The sequence below is a fragment of the Choloepus didactylus genome, chromosome 24, assembly GCF_015220235.1.
Source record: "Choloepus didactylus isolate mChoDid1 chromosome 24, mChoDid1.pri, whole genome shotgun sequence".
Lineage (NCBI taxonomy): Eukaryota > Metazoa > Chordata > Mammalia > Pilosa > Megalonychidae > Choloepus > Choloepus didactylus.
The window spans coordinates 4,610,930-4,634,816 of NC_051330.1; the positions used below are offsets into that span (position 1 = coordinate 4,610,930).

The 23,887-nt window shown below is 36.6% G+C and overlaps 2 protein-coding genes and 1 pseudogene across 2 annotated transcripts; 2 read left to right on the top strand and 1 right to left on the bottom strand.

Annotated features, from left to right (window-relative positions):
• Positions 1 to 337: 337 nt before the first annotated feature.
• LOC119519797 lies at positions 338 to 3,320 on the bottom strand (annotated as a pseudogene).
• A 4,266-nt stretch (positions 3,321 to 7,586) lies between these two features.
• Positions 7,587 to 8,537, top strand: LOC119519798 (olfactory receptor 14C36-like). The gene has a single exon (XM_037817525.1). The coding sequence runs from the start codon at positions 7,599 to 7,601 to the stop codon at positions 8,535 to 8,537; it is 939 nt and encodes a 312-aa protein (XP_037673453.1). The 5' UTR covers positions 7,587 to 7,598.
• A 9,076-nt stretch (positions 8,538 to 17,613) lies between these two features.
• Positions 17,614 to 18,564, top strand: LOC119519800 (olfactory receptor 14C36-like). The gene has a single exon (XM_037817526.1). It carries the CDS (start codon positions 17,626 to 17,628, stop codon positions 18,562 to 18,564), a length of 939 nt encoding a protein of 312 aa, XP_037673454.1. The 5' UTR covers positions 17,614 to 17,625.
• The last annotated feature ends 5,323 nt before the right edge of the window (positions 18,565 to 23,887 follow it).

Genomic DNA, 23,887 nt, shown 5'->3' on the forward strand with positions numbered 1-23,887 from the left:
TGAGCTGTGATAATGTTTTCTTAATCCACAAAGCTGTGAGCCTAGCTGCTTCATTGGCATATCAACATTCTCTCGTAGTCTCAGCCACTACTCTCAAGGTTTCAGACCTTTGCCATGTGTCTGGCCTTAACTTCTGTTCGTAAACAGCTTTTCTCATGTCTTCAACTGATGGATCAGAAGGTACAAGATCATAGTAAAGCCACCGGTAGCCTTTGTGAATTTCACCAATGGAATATCATTGAGCTACTCCCCAGAATACTAAGTCCATCACATAGATGTCAGCATGCTTGAAGGATTCAAAGTGTTCCAATTTATGGAATCATCAGAACTTCAGGAGTCATGAACATTTTGTTCCCACTCTGTAGTTTAGAGAAGTATCAATGATATCTGAGACTGAATCATGTCTTACTGCCAGTCCTAAGTCTGCAATACAGCAAGTTCCATTCTTCTATACCAAGACAGTCTTTGATTTTAAAATCTCTCTGAGCAATGGCTGGTTTTCCTTAGGAACTGAGAATCTCTATGTGAAGAGTGAGTTTTATCATTCCATCTACAATAATTCTATAGCTGTTCAAGTAATCAAAAAGAGATCCATGCTCATGATAATCTGTCACCAACCAGAGCTGATTCCATGTACCATTGTCTTTATCGTCTGCTGCTATGAATCCAAGGTTGTTTTCATGATGTAACATTACAGTTTGATAAACTTCTGTTTCACAGAATCATGAACATTCTTCTCTAGAGGACACTATTTTAACAGCAGCTTCTCTCCCCCACTTTCCCAACCAAACTTCTCCAAATCGACATTTGCCAATGCTTCTGTGTAACAAATCGTTCTTGCAATTATTTTCTGAATGAGCAAAGGTAAACCTGATCCAGAAGCCAATGTCATCATATCAAAAATTAAATCTTTTAGTGTAATCCCTCTGAAATGAAAGGGCGATCTAATGAAGGGTCCTCTTCATTTGGCACTGGATGGTAAAAGTCAATGTGGTTATGGCAGATCTAGACCATCAACATGTGAGAAGCAGATGAAGCAGACTGGTCTGCAATGACAGCCACCAGGTCAAAGGGATCAAGGCCAGATGGCGGCTCTACAGCAGCTGGGAACTCTGTTTTATTGGAATGGCCATGACCAAAGCAATAGGCTGTAGTAACAGACCCAGGTTTTGAAGAGGGTGCACACACAAATGGCCTGCTTCAAGGAATAAGGTCAATTTAGGCTGTATACGTGCCATTGTGTGTAATTTGTCTGTGGTCTCTGTGACGGAGACAAAGCAGAGCTGATTTGTCACACACGTACAATTGTCTTTTGTACAGATGTGGCAGAAACTCTGTAATGCCGCTACTGCTATAGCCACAGCTCTGCAGCCTGTGGCTGTCCACCCTCACCACTGCCACCTTGCTTCCTTAACAGAAGTTCCTGAAGTTCAAGGAAAACCATACCAGATCAAATCACTGGATGCATCCAGGAATGACAGGCGCTGGGAGGCTGAATACGTGCATTCTAGAAGTTGTGGAAATACTAAGTAAAGGCAGATAGTAATGAGTGGAAGATGAACAGTGAAATATCTAGTGTAATAACTAAAAAATGAGATATATGGTTTTTGACTAAATGGCTATTAGAGAAGAAAAATAATAATGTAAAATATATTTTCTTAATCCATTAGGAAAAAATAGGGCCAAAAACAGATGGGGCAAATGTCAAATGAAAAACCTTGAGATGGTATGGAATTATGTACCCCAGAAAATCATGCTCTTAATCTTAATCCAATCCTGTGGGTGTGATCCCTTTGTAAGTAGGAAATTCTGATGAAGTTACCTCAGTTAAAGTGTGGCCCCACTGAATCAGGCTGGGTCTCCATCCTAGGCTGGAGTTCTTATAGAGAAGCCCACTGTAAGAAATACCAGAAGAAGCAGCCAGAAGCTAGAAGTCAATGGGACCAGAAGTGAAGGAGCATATGTGCTGAATATAAACTGTAAAAAATGATGGAAAAAAGAAATAATGAAAGCACAAGCCAAAAGACATGTGGTGGGAATGAATCGCCAAATCCTTGTCAGTAACGGTATGCCTTAAGGCAAGAAATATTTCAAAATGTTAAGAGCAATTTTGCATCGTGATAAATGGTTCAATTCAATAGAAACACCCCACAATTCTAAATTTTATGTGCTTACCAAGACTTCCTATAAATAGATACTGTACAAAATGACATGGCACAACAGAGAATTTTTTAAACATCCAAAAATATAGTTGGAGACATAAATACAATTCAATCACTATATAAAATATGAGTAAAAATCAGACATATAAAGACTTCAGCAGTGCAATTGACTAACTTGTCCCAATTAGCACATATACAGAGTCATGCCTAAGGATCCAGAATACACATTATTTTCAAGTTTGTGTCACTATGTACCAAAATAGATCATATATTGTGTGAAAATTCAACACATGCCAGCAGTTTTGAATCACTGTGACTCAGTTGTCAGCCCCGTTAATTAAACTGGAAATCAAATACAAAAATTAATAGTATTTCTAAGAACCAGGGAAGACATCCACTCTGCTGACTGGATCTGACTGACAGGCTCATAGTGTGGTGATGACTAAACAGCAGATAATTTAGTGCCTTGTGATATGTATTTCACTAGGTTCCAGGCTACACGCATTCCTGCATTCTGTGTGTCACATCCTCAGCAGGCTCACGAGGGTGGACACCACGTTCACATGTTAACATACGAAGGAACTGAGACACAAGAGATGAAGTGGGGTGAAGAGCTGAAAAGTGGCTCACAGAGCTCACAGAACTCTGCGATGGTCTTTGTCCAGGCTAATAAATAGCATTCAATACCTTTATGTTGAAATTTTGGGCAATTTCAGATGGGCTGTTTTGCCATTTAATCAAGTGCAAACCTTGAGGTTTTCACCTGAACTAGTGAAACCAGAAGAAAATCTGAGAAAATATTTCACCAATATGAAACCAGAGGCACCTGATTTCTGGGGTTGGGGTGAAGCCAGATTCCGGGCCTTTCTTGCTCTGCTGTTTGGTCTTTAGGATCCATCAGCATTTCACCATAGGAATCATCATAATATTAGGAGAATTTCAGTTTTCTTACTGTTTAAATTATTGTCTCATCAATATTCACCAATTCATTTCATAGACTGAAATATACTAATATTTGTTGATATACAAGAGTTGTGTTCATGCAGAGATTTCATTTTTGTCCTTTTCTCTCATTATCTAGAGTCGATTATCATCCACAGATTACCTCTGGGTATTGTCTATTACAGATGCCAAAACTGTGCTCCAGTGAACTTCCATAATGGCATGTGGAACCAAGTACAGAGGTACTTGTTATAAAACAGAATCATTCCCCCACTCATAATATCAGAATTTCAAGTAAATCTGCCCACTTGTTCTTGCCTGCACCTGAAACAAGACTGGACCCTTACCAGAAATTCTGGCTTGCCTACCAGCATAAGAAGACAATATTAGCTTGTGCGTATTTTTGTTATTTGTTTTCTTTTTACCTTCTCCTTTGAATCATCCACAGTGATCACTTATTTTTTGAAAGAGAAACACTGCAAATAGCAGTGAATAGGAAATATAGATAGGGAAGGTGCTCACATAATGAGACAGATGTCTTCTTTTTTTTACTTATTGCATTAGAATATTTCATGCCAGAACTTTTAGGAGAATTGGCACTTCTTCATGGAGGTGAAGAGTGTCATGTAACAACAATAAGTGGAGCTGATGTCTGCAATGCAGACAGGGGCAGGAGACCTATGGCATTCAGAGCTACCGTATGCATAATGATAATTTCATTTTTTAAAAATAAATTCAATGACGGAGGTTGTGTTTATCTACAAAGTGGAAATGCATATTATTCGTGTTTAATTAATAATTTCAGGAATATTTGCCTGTTAGTTTCTCTTTGCCAACTTATACCAAAGAATGTTCCATTTATTCAAAGTGAATCAGTGAATCTCTGTTATAAAATAGAATTTAAACACAATACCTTATATTTCAGGTGTAATTCTAGGACTTTGTAACATGAAAGAGAATGTAAGAATTTTTAAATTATTCTTCCCACAGTTTCTACACTAGTTCTGCTTACAACACACTCAAAAATACTTTGAAAGCTTGAGTTAATTATAAATAAATTATGATTAGACAGATGTGTGAATGAATAAATTAATGAAGAAATATGATAATGCAGAGCTTCAAGCTGAAGAATGCATCTTTCAGGTCTTGCAGAAAAGGCAATGCGTAATTTGCAAGTACACTTTAAGGGATGAGAGCACCAATGCAATGTTCTGGCCACACCAGGAAAATTTAAAGCAGGGAAAACTCTTGGCAACTGCAGATTAGGAAATACTTTCAACTTCTCAAAAATTTTTCAATACTTTTTATACTGATTTTATATTGTCATATTACTTGGAAAAAAAAGTAATAGTAAATGCAAAGCATTGGATTTGCGTTTTCCTCTTTCATTTGCTTGGTAAAAACAACAGCACTCTGTAGACTTAAGGTGGAATTAATGTAAATGCTGAAGAGATATTTGCTTAATCATATTGACAGTGATTTGTAGTTATTATACATTTTTCAACATAGCTATCATTCTGAGCATCTCCCCTTTGAAATGTTTTACAAATGTTAAATTAATAATTTAGGTATTACTGTATATTTTATACATAAGGAAATTTATAAAGAAGTTTGAGAGTTTCCCCAGTGCTACAAAGCAAGTAAATGGCAAGGCTGTGATGCAAAGCATGTCTTTCCCTGATGGCTGTGACTTTTCACTCTGATACATCGTCACGTGGAAATTCAAGGTAGAAACCTAAAATGTTTTGTTGAATGTGACATAATAAAATAGTATTCACTCTGTGTTCAAACTGTTTGTGATGGATTGAATTGTATACAACAGTTTGGATCTGTTCCTGGGCTTGCTCAACATTCTGGTGGATGTGCACTTATTGTAAATAATTTCTTCAGTTCAGGTGTGGCACCACTGAATCAGGTGGAGACTTCATTCCAGATTATTAGAGTCCTTGAGTAGCAGAGTGAATGTCAGATGGAGAGAGAAGCCAGGAGAGGCTGCATGTGCATTGACATGTGATAGAAAACCCAAAGAAGGAGTGCCTACAGCCAGACCCAGAATGCCAGTCTTCTAGAAAAAACCAACACTCCAATTTTGGACTTCCCCTAGCCTCAAAACTGTGAGCCAGTAAGTTCCCATTCTTTATGACAACTCACTGTGTGGTATTTGTTTTAACAGCTGGGAAACTAAAGCACGGTGATAGTCCATTGCATTTCTACAACATGGTAGAAGTTATATGGCTAGACTTTTATTAAGCAATTATTTTTAAGATCTCAACCAACTGAATGAAAAGGCTTAGCTTAGGATAAAGCTAGTTACATACATTGAGCTAGCCATTTTTAACCAAGATGACTATACAATGCTATCAATAACTTGTCAGAAACGAGTGGGTATAAAAGAGCAAGAAAAATAAAAGCTACATATTGAACCATTTTTGAGGGTCCTGAAATAAAGACCACTAAAGAGGGGCGAAAGAATCTTGACACAGGAGGTCAGTCTGCAAGTGGCACTGTCCCTGCCTGCTGGCATTTTGCAGAGGTTCTCTGTGTTACAGGTAACTACATTGGTCATGATAGAAAAGGGAGATAGGGAAGAAGAACCTAACATGTGGAGATATAACAAGTGTTCCGTTATCAGTGAGAATTCTACGGTACATGGATAAGGACTTTATTTGACAAGTGCATCCAATAGCTTCAAATTATAAAGTAAAATAGTCTATGCATGCCAGGACAATATGTGTTATTTATTATGGTTTAATAAATGTTTAGGATAGGACCCTGCAATTCTTTCTGATGGGGGGTGCAGAACACAAACTAATTATTTACTACTTACATTAACAATTATGAAAGGGAGGGTTATGAAGGAATTAGGTGTGAGTACAACATCTGTTAATTTATCATTCATCAACAATCCATATATTTTGCAAATGCACAGAACACAATCTCTTTATGTCACAGCTTATTGAAATTCTGAAATATGTTCAAGTTTATGGGAAAACATACCATTTTTTACACAGAACAGAAAGTTAAACATACTTCATCTTTGTCACATGATAATGCTATTCAATAATAAATACGGACTCTTACAAATAATATGTACTTATCATAAGTTCAAGGTAAGATATTAAAGTCATTGTTCCTATTTTCTAGAGCCATGAAGATTAATTGTCGTGAAATTAATGAATACATCAATCAATCAATATAGTCATCACATTGTCAGTAAGGTCTTCATTTTTTGGTAAACTTTTGTCCCTAAAATATTAAAATATATAATAATAGGAAGAAATATTTACAGTTAGAAATTCAGATTACAAATGGAAACAAAAAGTCAAACAAAATTTCATCTCTGCCAGTAAGTGCCCCCAAAGATTATGGTTTAAGAATTGTTTTATTATTTCTAGACATCTTCAAATTGAAACATTTTACAAATCTTAAATTAATGAGGAAGGCATTATTGGAGTTATTTCTTGGAGAACTTTTTTTGGGGATTTTCAGTTATTCCATGATTTGCTTCTAAAATGGTCTTAAAAGTTTTATAACAAATGGGAAATTCTAAGTTATGTAACAAAGTTCTACCAATTTTAAATTGTATGACATCTTTTCTAAAAAATGTTGTAAATGGAGCACTATTGGGTGTCAGAAAATTATTCATTAGATCTGAGGTCATTAAAGGCAGTGTTATATTTTATAATAAAAATGAGTTAGATCTTGTTGACTTGCTAGATTTGTCAGACACTGATGGCATTCAGTAAAATGCATCAGAGGGAAACAAGAGCAAAGTTTCAAAAGAATGGAAGACAGGGCAAGAAACGGTAAATTAAGTGAGAGCAGAACAAATAAGAGGAAACTGAAGGAAGACAGGGAGGAGAAGGTGACAGAGTAGAATCCCAACCTAAGGATGATGAAATGTGCTAAGAATGTAATTTGGAACTGACCACTGAGAAATGATATCTTGCATCCACATGTATTTTTAATGGAATGAGTTACTGTGATAGTCTTGGGGAACAGAGATATGGTCCCAGGGAAGGAAAACCTTGTAGCCTACTTCAGTGTTGACAGATGCTCAAAAACGTAAAAGTGGGGGGGTGGGGAGAAGGTACTTGTAATTCTGATGAAGATGATATTGGAAGCAGAGCCTTAGATGCTGGCAAGAAGCCAGATTGTTAAATTTCAGGCAAATATTGAGAAAAAGGAATAAAGAGCTGTTTGAGATATATTCACATACCATACAATCATCCAAAGTATATAATCTATGGCAAAAATTCTTAAAGATTGCATTTAACTGCTAACATCCTCTCTGAAAATAAAGAATGAGGCCGGGAAACTAAAGAAGGATGAATCAATATTATGTTACAGTCTAATACCAACTGATACACAGCACGAAATTGAATAATCATAAGTCAATAAATGTGCATAGGCTAATTTCTTTTCCCTTATTTTCCATGTTTTTCAGGAATTATTTGCCTTTGGTTCTCCACATCCATTGCAAATTACCTAAAAATGCCCAACTCTACCACAGTGACTGAATTCCTGCTTACAAGATTTTCTGATGTGTGGGAGCTCAGAGTCTTACACGCCATGCTATTCACAATCATGTACTTGGCAACCCTGATGGGGAACTTTCTTATTGTTACCATAACCTCCCTCAACCAGAGTCTTCACACCCCCATGTATTTCTTCCTTAGGAATCTGTCTGTCCTGGACATGTGCTACATTTCTGTCACTGTACCCAAGGCATGTGTCGTCTTCCTGCTTGACAACAGGGTGATCTCCATGGCTGGCTGTGCAGCTCAGGTCTTCTTTGTGTTTTTGTTTGCTTATACCGAGTTGCTGTTACTGACCATCATGGCTCTCGACCGCTATGTGGCCATCTGCCAGCCCCTCCACTACCCTGTGATCATGAAACATCGGGTCTGTGTCCAGATGACTCTGGCCTCAGCACTCAGTGGTGTGGTCTATGCAGGACTCCACACTGGAAACACATTCCAGTTGTCCTTCTGTCAGTCCAGCGTGGTCCATCAGTTCTTCTGTGATGTCCCCTCTCTGCTGAAGCTCTCCTGCTCTGACACCTTCAGCAATGAAATTTTAATTCTTGCCTCTGCAGTGCTGGTTGGTGGTGGCTGCTTTGCTTTCATCACCATGTCTTACATTTGCATATTTTCTACTGTGCTCAAGCTTCCAACCAGAGGAGAACGAGGGAAGGCCTTTTCCACCTGTGTCCCTCACATCCTCGTGGTGACCGTCTTTGTCATCTCGTCTTCTGCTGTGTATGTGAAGCCAACCTCCACCTCACGCACAATTCAGGACATGATCACCTCTGTGTTCTATTCTATCGTCCCTCCTTTCCTGAATCCTATAATCTATAGTCTTAGAAACAAGCAGATAAAGGAAGCTATAAGAAGAGTTATGAGCAGAAAGCTTTATTCAAGAAAATTATAGGATAATTATTTCAAGACATTCCCACTTAAGTGAGGTGAGTTGAAAATTCATCAAAGTTAAATTTTTGCCTATTTCTGACTTTAAGTGGCATGGTTTGAATTTTCAGGGACAGTGATTATATTATTTGTCAGCCTAGTAACAACCTAAACACATTTATTTTGAGATTTCTCCTTCAAAAATGTACATTCTCTAATACCTGATCCATCACTGCAAAAGACTTGTATCTTTTACCTAGTGCTGCTGTTTCCATTCATTCTCACTGAAAATTGGAGGGTCCTAGAAAATATAAATTATACATTATCTTTCTTAGATCTTTGTGTGCACTTAGCAGAGACAAAGTATCATTCATTCAGCATATAATTAAAATATTTCTAAAAATTATATAACAAAATCTGAAAGCTGTTCATAAAATAACATTAAAGATTTTGTTCTGAATAAAATGTGAGCCTCTGAGGAAGGTGTGTTTGGTAGTTGAGATCAAAGATACATCTCCATATATTTCCTAATGTGGAAGGATAAATTTTAAATAAGAATTACTTTTACTCAAAGGAAAACATATTTACAAATTTGTAAATTACAGGTATGTTTAGAGAATTCAAGATTAAAACTGTTGGCAGGTTGTAAGTTCTCCATACCAAAAGAAAAAGTGAGGTAAATATTTCCCATTTCCACCTTATCACATTTCAAAATCCACCAATCAATTTGTGAAGAAAATTAAATGATGAAAGTAGGTATTTATGTTGAGTGCTTTTATATGTGTCTCATATATTATGGCCTACAATCCATGGAGTAATCCTTGAGTTAGGAGCCGAATTCTCTAGTGGATGACATATAGTTTGCCAAAGAATGTATTTATTTTAAATAGAAAACCATTAAAATATTACAGTTTTCAGTTTTGTAAATTGGGGTCACAATTGTGACTCATTTAACTTGGCACTCCTTCTGATGATTGTAAGCTATATATTATCACAGGGCACTGTTATATTGTTAGCTGGTGGATTATATTTCTTTTCAATCTGTGATCTTGTCTGTGCAATTTTTTATTATGTAACTTTGCATTAAAGTCATATACAGTGTGTAGTATCATATCTGAATGGGTATTTACACATTATCTACGTTAGTAATTGCAGAAATATATTGTTGTTAAAATGGACATTTTAGGCTGTATATATGTTGCTAGAATAAAAATTAAAAAAAAAACAGCATTGGTCTGTACAGCACAGACAACCCTGTTGTATACTATGGAGTACAGTTAATAGTGCAATTATGATAATATTTTTTCATCAATTGTAACACAGGTTGAGGTGTTAATAATAGGGGGTGGGTATATGAGAACTCTATTTTCTGCATGGTTTTTCTATAAACCTACTTCTCTAATTAAAAAAACACATGATCAGAAACCAAAAAAAAGAAAAGTGTTGTGTAGCTGGTAAGGTGTAAAAAATAATGTAATGTGCAATCCAATTTGGAGACCAGTGTCTTAAAGCAAATACCTTCATTTCCTTTAGAATTTAGATACATGATTTTGAAATACGTATTCAAATGAGGTGGTATAACATTGTATACACATAGTTATATAGCATGGCAATACATAAAACAAACATTAAAAAAGAAGAAATTGAAAAATTATGTCAAAATTAAACAGTCTAAAATATAGCTCACTACAACTGAAAGAACAAAGCAAAAATTGAGGATTATGTACGTTTTGAGCATGTAATTTACCAACTTGCCCAAACTTACATTCATAGGACACTAAAACCTAAATGTGCAAAATAAATTTTCTTCACAAACTGATATTGTTAATTTACTAAATTATACCATATTTCAGGCTATAAGGAAGACTGCATGAATTCAAAATACAGAAAATGTACAGAATATTCTCTTTGACCTCAGGTATCGAAAGAAAGGAGTATCACAATCTGTCTCTAATTTTTCATATACATATTTCTCCTAGCAGTTCTATCACTTTGCTTTATGTGTTTTGAAATGTTTTTTTTTTTATTTATTCATTTTAATAAAATTATTCTAATAGAAGTAGGGTAGGCAAGATAGGAAGGGAAGGAGAATAATATCAGGAAATCAAATTAAGATTGTATAATATATAAACCAACAATGGCATAAAGCAGACTTTAATTTATATATATATGTATGTATGTATATATATATATACAAGAAAGTGGATTGGAAAACAGAAGGCTTGAATAAGGACACTGCATAAAATAAGTGGGAAGTTGTGGTGATGTTAAATATAAATTTGGAGAAAGAAAGATTAATAATTACTTCCAGATATGGATCCAAAATGCCAGGAATATATTAGAGTGTGAAAGGGAATTCAAATTTTTTTGAAGTATGAACCCTGGAATATTTGAAATGAGGAAGTGTGTCTAACAAGTAGATCCAAAAAAATTTATAATTGAAGAGGGACTAGAACACTTTGTTAAAAAACAGAATTTATTGTTTCAAAAGAAATAAAAAATAAAAGAAGGGAAAAATAACGCTAGCGTACATCATCTTAGTCATAAGCACAGGGCTGAGCCAGGAGACAACGGCCTGATGTGCGTTCGTGTTTTAGGAGTTGGCAGATGGTAGTGCCATGGGCTGTAGGAAGAACTTTCTGCAAACCAGTAAGATCCAAAAGCCCAGCTTTGAATGGATATGCAGGTGCTTTCAGAAGGTGTGTTACAACTATTTTTGTAATCAGTGGGAGTCATTAAACATGAATAAGAATAAATGAATTATTCATAATGAAATAGATGCTGTGCTGGTTTGAATGTATTGTGTCCCCCAAATGCCATTATCTTTGTGGTTTTGTGGGGCAGACGTTTTGGTGCTGGTTGGATTTGCTTGGAATGTGCCCCACCCAGCTGTGGGTGATGATTCTGATGAGCTGTTCCCATGGAGGCGTGGCCCCGCCCATTCAGGGTGGGCCTTGATCAGTGGAGCCATATAAATGAGCTGACTCGGGGGGAGGGAACGGAGTGCAGCTGTGAGTGATGTTTTGAAGAGGAGCAAGCTTGCTGGAGAGAAACGTCCTGGGAGAAAGCCATTTTGAGGCCGGAGCTTTGGAGCAGACGCCAGCTGCCTTCCTAGCTAGCAGAGGTTTTCTGGATGCCATTGACCATCCTCTGGTGAAGGTACCCGATTGTTGATGTGTTACCTTGGACGCTTTGTGGCCTTAAGACTGTAACTGTGTAGCGAAATAAACCCCCTTTTATAAAAACCTATCCATCTCTGGTGTTTTGCATTGTGCAGCTGCGGTCGCAGTTGACTCGTCTGGGGGAGGGTGGCGGCCGGTTGCTAAATCCTAGGCTCCCAGGATTGCTCCGAGGGTACCGGCGGCGGGGGCTCTTTCCCGGAGGCGAGGGCGAGGCGGGGGACTTGGCCAGGTCCCCGGCGGGAGGCGTGCAAAGTATGGAGGGTGGCGAGAAAGGAACAGGCGGGACACGTTTCTTTTAGGATGAAGAAAACCAAGAGAGAGAGAGAGTTTATTAGGGGAGAGTACAAGCTTATATCGGGCGGTTTAGAGGGCGGGGTAGCTGTAGGGGTTAAAGGCTTGGATTGGTTCTGAGAGAGCGCGGAGGTTGATTGAAAAGGGGCGAGAGTTGCTCCGGTAACGGTGTCTGGCAACAATGTATGCGCACTGGTGGTAATGGGAGTTGCACCGGCAACGGGGAGTGTCTGGGCAAGATAAGGGGGTGGGGAAAAGGCGGTTCCCTCCGGCAAGCCTCCCCTAACAGTGGTGTATTTTGGGTGAGGAAATGGGGCCTGCCTCCGGCCTCACTTTCCCAGGCCCGGGGGGCTGCGGAGGGCGCTGTCGCCCGTGCCCACTACCCTCCCCAGGGGTGGATCCGGTCCCCCAGCCCAGGCCCGCCAAGTTGAAGCACGTAATCAGTGTCCCGCATGCAGCATTAGCAAACTAGGACAGATGCTGATGTGAAATATCTGGTAAAGAAGAAGAGTATATTCCTTTTAGAGCTGTCAAGTGAATGAGTAAAAACAGAGCTTGTAAGAACGTTAGGTCTATCACAGATTTGGCGTCTGTGAAGGGCTGAGACAGCCCTATCAGGTTGGCTATTTCCTTTGATATGAGATGCAGGTTCTGTAAATAAAGTTGGGAAGAAGCGTGAATAAATTGGTTATATAATCATGTACATGCAGCTACATATTGGACAAATATGAGGTTTGCTATTACTAAAACATAGAACTTCCATGATGCATTACTTTTTCTTCACACACCAAGATATCATTGAAATATGTGACAAGAAAATATGGGCTCAATGAGAATGGGAAATATTTGGGGGTTTTTTATTTAAATTTGCTGGGTTTCATTTTTCATTCTGTTGTTTGGATTTGATATCTGTTTCATTATAGCAAATCTCATGACTTCTTCTGTGCACTGTAAATTTAGGACTTTAGCCATTGTTAGATTGTCTTCCATTTGTGCCATATCCAAATCCCTTCTTTTCCTTCTCTGAAGATAGAGCATAATTGTTCTCTTTTTTCGTGAGCATTTCTTTGTCTTCTCCACCAGCTCTTCACTGTTTTACCCTCACCACTGCTGCTTTGCTTCTTTACCAGAAGTTCTTGAACTTAAAGGAAAACCATACAAGATTTATCCAGGAATGACAGGCAATGGGAGGTTGAATATGTGCATTCCAGAAGTTGAGAAAATACTAAGTTAAGGCGGATAGTAATGAGTGGAAGATGAGCACTGAAATATCTATTGTAATAACTAAAAATGAGTTATATTGCTTTTGACTAAATGGCTACTAGAGGAGAAAAATGATAATGTAAATTACATTTTATTAAACCATTAGGAAAAAATAGAGCCAAAAACAGATGGGGCAAATGTCAAACGAAAAACCTTGAGATGGTATGGAATTATGTACCCCAGAATCATGTTCTTAATCTTAATCCAATCCTGTGGGTGTGATCCCTTTGTAAACAGGAAATTCTGATGAGGGTACCTCAGTTAAAGTGTGGCCCCACTGAATAGGGTGGGTCTCCATCCTAGGCTGGAGTTCTCATAGAAAAGGCCACTGAAAGAAATACCAGGGGAAGCAGCCAGAAGCTAGAAGTCAAAGATACCAGAAGTGAAGGGGTATATGTGCTGAGTATAAAATGTAAAAAAGATGGAAAAATATAAATAACGAAAGCACAAGCCAAAAGACATCTGGTGTGGATGAATGGCCAAATCCTTGTCAGTAATGGTATGCCTTAAGGCAAGAAATATGTCAAAATGTTAAGAGCAATTTTGCATCATGGTAAATGGTTCAATTCAATAGAAACATCCCACAATTCCAAATTTTATGTGCTTACCAAGATTTCTTAAAAATATATATTACACAAAATGAGGTAACACAACAGAGAATTTTTTAAATATCCAAAATTGTAACTGGAAACATAAATACAATTCAATCAGTATATAAAATATGAGAAAAATCAGATATATAAAGACGTGAACAGTGTAATGACTAACTTCTCCTAATAAGCACATATATAGTGTCATGCCTAAAGATCCAGAATACACGTTATTTTCAAAGTGTGTGTTACAGTGTCCCAAAACAGATTAAACAGTATGTGAAAATTCAAAGTATGTCAGCAGTTTTGAATCACTGAGACTTGGTTGTGTGGCCAGTTAATTAAACTGGAAATCAAATACCACAATTAATAGTATTTCTAAGAACCAGGGAAGACGTCCACTCTGCTGACTGGATCTGACTGACAGGCTCATAGTGTTGTGATGATTAAGCAGCAGATATTGTAGTGCCTTGTGATATGTATGTCACTAGGTTCCAGTCTAAAGGCATTCATGCATTCCGCGTGTCACATCCTCAGCAGGCTCAGAGCGTGGACACCATGTTCCCATGTTAACATATGAAGGAACTGAGACGCAAGAGATGAAATGGGGTGAAGAGCTGAAAAGTGGCTCACAGAGCTCACAGAACTCAGCAATGGTGTCTGTCCAGGCTAGTAAACAGCATTCAATACCTTTATGTAGACATTTTTGGCAATTTCAGATGGGCTTTTCTGCCATTTAATCAAGTGCAAACCTTGAGGTTTTCACCTGAAATAGTGAAACCAAAAGAAAATCTGAGAAAATATTTCACCAGTATGAAACCAGAGGCAGCTGATTTCTAGGATTGGGGTAAAGCCAGATTCTGGGCCTTTCTTGCTCTGCTGTTTGGTCTTTAGGATCCATCAGCATTTCACCATAGGAACCATCATTTCAGTTTTCTTACTGTTTAAATCATTGCCTCATCAATATTCACCAATTCATTTCATAGACTCAAATATACTAATATTTGTTTATGTACAAAAGTTGTGTTCATGCAGAGATTTCATTTTTGTCGTCTTTCTAATTATCTAGAGTCAATTATCATCCACAGACTACCTCTGGGTATTGTCTATTACAGATGCCAAAACTGTGCTCCAGTGAATTTCCATAATGGCATGTGGAACCAAGTACAGAGGTACTTGTTATAAAACAGAATCATTCCCCCACTCAGGAGATCAGAATTTCAAGTAAATCTGCCCACTTATTCTTGCCTGCACCTGAAACAAGACCGGACCCTTACCAGGAATTCTGGCTTGCCTACCAGCATAAGAAGATAATATTGTCTTGTGCGTATTTTTGTTATTTTGTTTTCTTTCTTCCTTCTCCTTTGAATCACCCACGTTCTTTCCTGCAGTGATCACTTATCTTTTGAAAGACAGACACTGCAGATAGGGCTGAATAGAAAATACAGATAGGGAAGTTGCTCACATGATGAGACAGATGTCTTCTTGTTTTACTTATTGCTTTAGAATATTTCAACCCAGAACTTTTAGGAGAATTGCTGCTTCTTCATGGAGGTGAAGAGTGTCATCTATCAGCAATAGGTGGAGCTGATGCCTGCAACACAGGAAAGAGCAAGGGGGTCTCTGTGTCACCCAGAGCTACAGTATGTATAATGCAAATTTCAATTTTTATTTAAATAAATTTAATGATGGAGATTGTGTTTATCTATGAAGTGGAAACTCATATTATTGATGTTCAACTAGTAATTTCAGGAATATTTGTCAGTTAGTTTCTCTTTGCCAACCTATACCAAAGAATGTTCCGTTTATTCAAAGTGAATCAGTGAATCCCTGTTATGAAATAAAATTTAAACACAATACCTTATATTTCAGGTGTAATTCTAGGACTTTGTCACATGAAAGAACATGTAAGAATTTTTTCATTATTTTTTCCACAGCTTCTACACAGTTTCTGCTTACAACACATTCAAAAATACTTTGAAAGCTTTATTTAATTACAAATAAATTAAAATTAGATGGATGTGTGAATGAATAAATCAATGAAGAAATATAACATGAAGAAAATATATCTTTCAGATCTTCAGGTTGAGAAAAGCATCTTTCTACTATTTGCAGAAAAGGCAATGCATAATTTGCACTTGCACTTTGAGGGATGACAGCACCGATGCAACATTCTGTCCACACCAGGAAAATTTATTGAGCAGGGAAACACTCTGGCAACTGCCAGTCTGTAGGTTAGGAAATAGTCTCAACTTCTCAAAAAGTTTTCAAAACTTTTTATAATGATTTCATATTGTCATATTACTTGGAAAAAAACAAAAATAATAGTAAATGCACAACATTGGTTTTCCTTTTCCTTTTTCATTTGCTTGGTAAAAACAATAGCACTCTGTAGATTTCAGGTGGAATTAATGTAAATGCTGAAGAGACATTTGCTTAATCATATTGCCAGTGACTTGTAGTTCTTACTTATGCATTTTTCAGTGTAGCTACCATTGTGAGTACCTCCCCTTTGAAATGTTTTACAAATATTATTAAGAATTTATGTCTTACTGTTTATTTTATGGATAAGGAAATTTATAAAAGAAGTTTGAGAGTCAAGGCTGGGAAATAAAGAAATATAAACCAATGAAAAATGGTTTTGAATAATTCTAATAGTACACTTAGTACTCATTATGTAGGGACTAAATGGAGTGATGTTTAAGCTCTGGATCACGTTGCTGAATAGCAGTTCTTGCTGTACTTGACAGCTGGGATGTAGCCATACAAATGAATGGACATTCTGTGTAAGGGGCATGATTGAAGTGTGGGAAAGAGTGAAGTTCTGTTACAAGAGTTGGAAATGCACCATGAGTCATTTGAGAAAAGAACTGTGGCTTTGAAGGGATGTTTTGCCACTTACATGGACATCGCTTACTAAGTTTATTAAGTTTCCTTGATCTTCCAGTGACTCAATTTTTTCTATGTCATTTTGTGTATATTATCTCCCCATTTGTAATTACAATTGGAATTATAATACATAAGTAAAAGTACATTCTAAATAAATAAAATCTCATGCCAATTTCATTCGATTGGTTGACTATGGTATCTAGGTTAAAGAATGGTCAAAATTAAGCCAAAAGGGATTTAATAAGATATTTAGGAAAGAAAGAGGGAGGGAAGGAGTGAAAGAGAGATAGAGGTAGAGTTGAAGAAATAAATGTGAAAATTAAAAAGGTACATGTTAATAATTATGAGGAATAGATACATGTAGCCAGTGATCTTAGAGAAAGGAATTCTTAAATGTGATATTCCAAATGAAATGAGTAGCAAAAGAGATAGCGGTGACAATAAAGATAAAATCATTTTTTCCACCTAGAGGGTGCATCTGACACAATAGCATCCTATCAGTTTAGATATTGTTTCGTCATGAATTAATGATGAGTTAACATTAAGAGAATATTTCTGAAGTCTTGTGTGCAGAAATTAGTTATATTGATTCAATAAATTCTCCAAGCAAACTTCTGAACTCCATTACAATTATTTTACACAGACACTGGGATAAGTTCTTAAATATTACATTTTACTATTAATACTTCCCCTGAAAATAAAGAAGAAGGCAGGGAAAACAAAGAAGGATGTGTCAATGTTATGTTATGTTTTACTATCAAGTGATACAGAGAATAAAATTGGACAAACATAAGTCTAAAAATGTACACATGCTGATTTCTGTCCTCTTGCTCATTTTCCATGTTTTTCAGGAATTATTTGCCTTTGGTTCTCCACATCCATTGCAAATTACCTAAAAATGCCCAACTCTACCACAGTGACTGAATTCCTGCTTACAAGATTTTCTGATGTGTGGGAGCTCAGAGTCTTACACGCCTTGCTCTTCCTACTGATGTACTTGGCAACCCTGATGGGGAACTTTCTTATTGTTACCATAACCTCCCTCAACCAGAGTCTTCACACCCCCATGTATTTCTTCCTTAGGAATCTGTCTGTCCTGGACATGTGCTACATTTCTGTCACTGTACCCAAGGCATGTGCCATCTTCCTGCTGGACAACAGGGTGATCTCCGTGGTTGGATGTGCAGCTCAGGTCTTCTTTGTGTTTTTGTTTGCTTATACCGAGTTGCTCTTTCTCACCATCATGGCTGTCGACCGCTATATGGCCATCTGCCAGCCCCTCCACTACCCTGTGCTCGTGAACCCTCAGGTCTGTGCCCAGCTGACTCTAGCCTCATTGCTCAGTGGTCTGGCCTACTCTGGACTCCACACTGGAAACACATTCCAGTTGTCCTTCTGTCAGTCCAACGTGGTCCATCAGTTCTTCTGTGATGTCCCCTCTCTGCTGAAGCTCTCCTGCTCTGACACCTTCAGCAATGAAATTTTAATTCTTGCCTCTGCAGTGCTGGTTGTTGGTGGCTGCTTTGTCTTCATCATCTCATCTTATATTTGCATATTTTCTACTGTGCTCAAGCTTCCAACCAGAGGAGAACGAGGGAAGGCCTTTTCCACCTGTGTCCCTCACATCCTCGTGGTGACCGTCTTTGTCACCTCGTCTTCTGCTGTGTATGTGAAGCCAGCCTCTAACTCTCCTACAGTTCAGGACATGATCACCTCTGTGTTCTATTCTATCGTCCCTCCTTTCCTGAATCCTATTATGTATAGTCTTAGAAACAAGCAGATAAAGGAGGCTTTAAGGAGAATTATGAGCAGAAAGCTTTATTCAAGAAAATTATAGGATAATTATTTCTAGACATTCACACTTTAGTGAGGTGAGTTGAAAATGCCTCAAATTTAAACTTCTTGCCTATTTCTAACTTTAAGTGACATGACTTGAATTTTCAGGGACAGTGATTGTATTATATGTTAGTTTAGTAACAACCTAAACATAATTTATTTTGAGATTTCTTCTTCAAAAATGTACATTCTCTGATACCTGATCCATCACTGCAACAGACTTGCACCTTTTGCCAAGTGCTTCCTTTCCCAGTCATTCTCACTGAAAAATAGAAAGTCCTAGAAAATATAAATTAAACATTACTTTTCTTTGATCTTTGCATATACTTAGCAGAGACAGAGAATCATTCATTCATTATATAGTTAAAATATTTCTAAAAAATGTATGACATCTGAAAGCTGTTCATAAAATAACGTTAAAGATTTTGCTTTGAATAAAATGAGAGCACCCGAGGAAAGTATGGTTGGTATTTCAGATCAGAGATACATTTCCTTATATTTCATAATGTGGAATGATAAACTTTTAATAAGAATTACTTTTGCTCAAAGCAAAAAAAAAAAAAATTACAAAATTGCAAATTACTGGTATGTTTAGAAAATTTAGGATTAAAACTGTTGGCAGTGAGGTGAATATTTCTATTCCAACCTTGGGATACTTCCCAATCCACCAAACAACTTGTTAAGATGATGAAACCATGAAATTATGTATTTATGTTGAGTGCTTTTATATGTGTCTCACAATAGGTCAACACACGGCAGCACGTTTTAATTTTTCCGCTTCCAAAAACCATTGCCTGCTCTACATATGTTGCTATTCAAGCTGGTTCATTATTATGCTCTCATAATTATGCTCTCTAAAATATTCTTTTTTTTCTCTTCATTCATTAACACTCTTGAGTCTCCATGCAATTGTGAGATCTTGCAAACGAGTACTCTAGGCCATTGTGTGGTGCAAGTATACTTCTGAAATACAACTCATTTCTAGTACCTTGCACCATATTATTTGGCATGTGCTGAAAGTGAAGATTAATTTCCCCAAGGTAATTAAATCCTGGATATCCAATGCTTTTATCAGTGTGAGACTTATCTTCTCTTTTTCTGATACATGTGACTAATGTTTATGCAGTTTCTTTTTATTACCACAATGTCACTCTCTATTGGGGAAGTGGTAAGTTTTCTTTTCTAAGCTCAGTAAACTTTAAAGGAGGAGTTGGGTGTTCAATGCGGACATGCCACTCTGAAATATTTTTGATTACTGAATGTCTTCTAAATCTTCAACTGTATGTCTTCCTATCTGCCTTCTTGGATTTAAGAGTACAAAGCATATAAAATCATTATGGTTCTGTATAACTAAATTAAAATACTTTTTACCATCCTTCATCAGCAACATGATCATGCTTTTCTTTTTTAAAAAAATGAAAACAGTTACTACTTTATATAATTTTCAAGCGAATCACTGGAATTGTATACATGAAAGGCAGTGGATTTTCAGTGCAGCAAAATCTTACAAATGGTTTATCTCATGTATGTCTTATTGATGTTAATATCAAACTACAACCCAGAACCCATGAATCTTGAAGACAATTGTATAAAAATGGAGCTTATGAGGGGTGACAATGTGATTGGGAAAGCCATATGGACCATACTCCCCTTTGTCTAGTTTATGAATGGATGAGTAGAAAAATTGGGGAAGGAAAAGACAAAACAAAACAACAAAAATAAAAAATAAAAAAATTAATAAAATTTAAAAAAATTAAAAAAATGATTCTTAGGAGTCAGGAGGAGGATGTTAGAATATGACTTTATCAGTTATAAATAGTGTTTTGTAGGTATTAGTGAAACTTTAAACAGAATAAACTTGGTAGAAAATTGCATTGAATGATTAGGTCTTGGGATATGAATCAAGTTGTGGATATTAGAAAATCCGTAGGTATAATGGGAAGGTTTTATAAACAGAGTGTTAAAAGAGAAAAAATAAAAATGATAAAAGATAAAAAAGATTATGTCACGAATGAATGGAGTGTTGCTGGAGAAGACGAAGAAATGTTCAGGAAAAAAGACAACAATTATGCCCTATCATCAGAGATGGAAAAGAAGGGATTTGGACATGGCACAAATGGAAAACAATCTAACAATGGCTAAAGTCTGAAATTTACAGTTTACAGAGGAAGGCATGAGATGTGCCATAATGAAACAGATATCAAATCCAAACAGCAGAATGAAAAATGAAAACCAGTAACTTAAATACAAAATCCCAATATATTTCCCATTCACATTGAGTCCATATTTTCTCATCATATCTTTTCAATGAAATCTTGGTGCGTGAAGAAAAGTTATGCATCAGGGATGTTCTATGCTTTAGTAACAGCAAAACTCAGTCACATCAGTCATATTTGTCCAATATATAGCTGCATGTATATAATTGTATAACCAATTCATTCATGCTTTATTGGTGCCTTCTCTTGTTTCTAGACTGATTTCCATGGAAACATGACCATATTTTCATCATTTTATAAATAGTTAAATCCTAGGAGCCAGAGAGCTTGGTAATATTTATTTGCTTTCATGTGTGATTTTTCTTTCTTTCTGTAGGTGAGCTCTTTATGAGCAGGGATGATGCTTTATTCTTTTTTTATACGGAATTATTTACAGGTCCTGTGCATTGTATGCACTTCAATAGTGAATAAATAAATGAACAAAATTGAATGCATGACAGTTAGGAACTTTCCCCTTATATATTAGAAATTTTGGTCACACTGTTCTGTTAACATGAGTTTTCTGCAAGATTTCCAGGTGCAGGAATGCTCAAGTTTCTGCACATTCAGTCACAAATCCTCTAAACATTCATTGATATCATACTATGTAATAAGGTGATAATGTTTATTAAAAGAGTTGCTTCCATGGAAAATTTTGTTGCTCTGTGACTTTAATTCTCCCATTTTCCCTTAGCTTCAGAGAAGGGACATTAGAGGATAATTGGAGAACTAAGGCATCACATTCTTTAATTAATTCCCAAAGCTATAATTGTTTCATACATATGTATAATTATTAAAAATAAGAGTCAAGTTTGATTGAGACCCTTCTTTTGCTGCTTCCATTCCAATCTGGGAAGCAGAAGTCAATTTAGAGGTAATCAAGAGCATTGGATTTATTGCTCCCATGTCTTCTTGAGAAAAAGAAGTCTATGAAAAGCTCTGAAAAATGGTAAAATTTATAGAAAGTTCACCCCTTTTGGAGACTATGGTTGAGTAGATGTCACTGCAGGTCACATCCCAACTGGCAGTCCAGATGTGGCCTATGAGATGTGCCTTATATAATATGACAGGATAATAATAGGATGGACTGTATGGGGGCAATTGGGTATGAACAACATGGTGAAGTGCCCATGTCTCCCACGGTTTCTGAAAATATCACAGAAGAGCAGCCAACACAGGAATACTGGGGAATAAAAAGGTATTGAGCTAAGAAATAGCTCCAACATTAAAAATGGAGTTGACTCTAAAAAACTCATGGAAAGACCATGTGAAAACATTAACTCTTAGTCAAATTAGCAACTTTCCTATCTGGATGTAGAGAGAGGAAGGATTAAACTTAAGTAGCATGATTTGCAGAATGGAACAAATATATTGAATGCATTTGGAACCAAAGGAAACAAAATTATTCACCAAGAAAGGGAACACAAATATAATATAGTACTGCCTGCCGTGTAAACATAAATGCAATTATTTGAGGTGAAACATGGATGCAGAGCAGTAGTATAAAGCACACGATTTCCTAATCTCCCATTTCACTATACAGTGATGTGCTCAGATCCAGCGTACTTGGACAGGCATACCAGAGAAGAGAATCCAGAACAATATCTGTCCCACAGAGCTGTCCAGCAGGAGCCATCCAAGGGCTGGAGCACGTCTGGTCTGCAGTTGACCATAGCCAGTGATTCCATTCTTTTGACCCAAGTCCTTCTCATACTTGGTACATACTGGTTTGTGGCCAAGGGTAGCACAATCTCCTCAGAATCTCTTTCCTAGATATCTCCACAGAGCAGAAGCCAAATGATCCCCCATTGTTAGGAGCATTCTGAAAACATTCCATAGTTTAAGAGGAGATCAAATTCTGAATACATTTTTCAAAGATGGAGGGGTCTTTGCTTTCATTTCAGCCAAGTAATGCTTTTCATCCAAAGAACACTTTAATTCTTCAAGAAACAAAAATCTTACCCCAAATGTAGGAATTTGTTTCATGTATTGCCCCCAAAGAAAAATCAATACCAACATGTCAAAATGTTTGTATTTGGAGTTATCCAGTCTAGTAAAGTCCATTTAGTATATTGTCATTGCAATACAACATGATTGTACATTCAACACATTCCTGTTTCTTTATACAGTACCATGTATGCAAGTGACTTAAGGCCATTTTTGTCTGTTCATTTACAGTCTTAAAATCTAAGCTCTGGAACTAGTGTTCATAAATGCTTGAATGAACTAGTGTTCATAAATGCTTGCATGAACATGTTTACCTATGTGCTTATAAATACACATGCACAAACACACACACAAACACAAACTTCTCAAGGGCAAACAAATATCCCCTTAGGTATAGGAAATTTAAATTCATTCAGGAAAAGAAAACACAACAAAGTTGGAAAATATGTTGAATTCCTCGAATCTAATCAACTAATTTACAGTGCCAATAGTTGAATAAAAGCATTTGGGTGGTAATTTGTAATGTGCAGTTTTATCTAATAAAAATTGATTTTTTTTCATATTTGTGTAGTTAAAAATCATCTGTCCTTATAGTTAATTTAACCTCTTCTTACAGGTTTAGATGCATAAAAATATTTAGGATCATAGCTTTAGGGTATGGCTTTGTTAGGCCTACAAATATCATAAGTCAATCTAAATTTTACAGTCTATCATACATTGTGATTGATTTTCTGTCAAGTAAGGAATACATTTTTTTTTCATTTTTATTGAGATTGTTCAGATACCATACAATTATCCAAAGATCCAAAGTGTACAATCACTTGCCCCTGGGTACCCTCATACAGCTGTGCATCCATCACACTTAATTTTTGTTCAATTTTTAGAAACTTTTCATTACTCCAGACAAGAAATAAAGTGAAAGATGAAAAAAGAAAAAAAGAAAAGGAAACTCTAATTCTCCCCTATCCCTAACCAACCCCCTTCAATTGTTGACTCGTAGTATTGATATAGTACATTTGTCACTGTTTATGAAAAAAATGTTGAAATACTAACTGTAGTATATAGTTTGTAATAGGTATATAGTTCTTCCCTATATGCCCCTCTATTGTTAACTTCTAATTG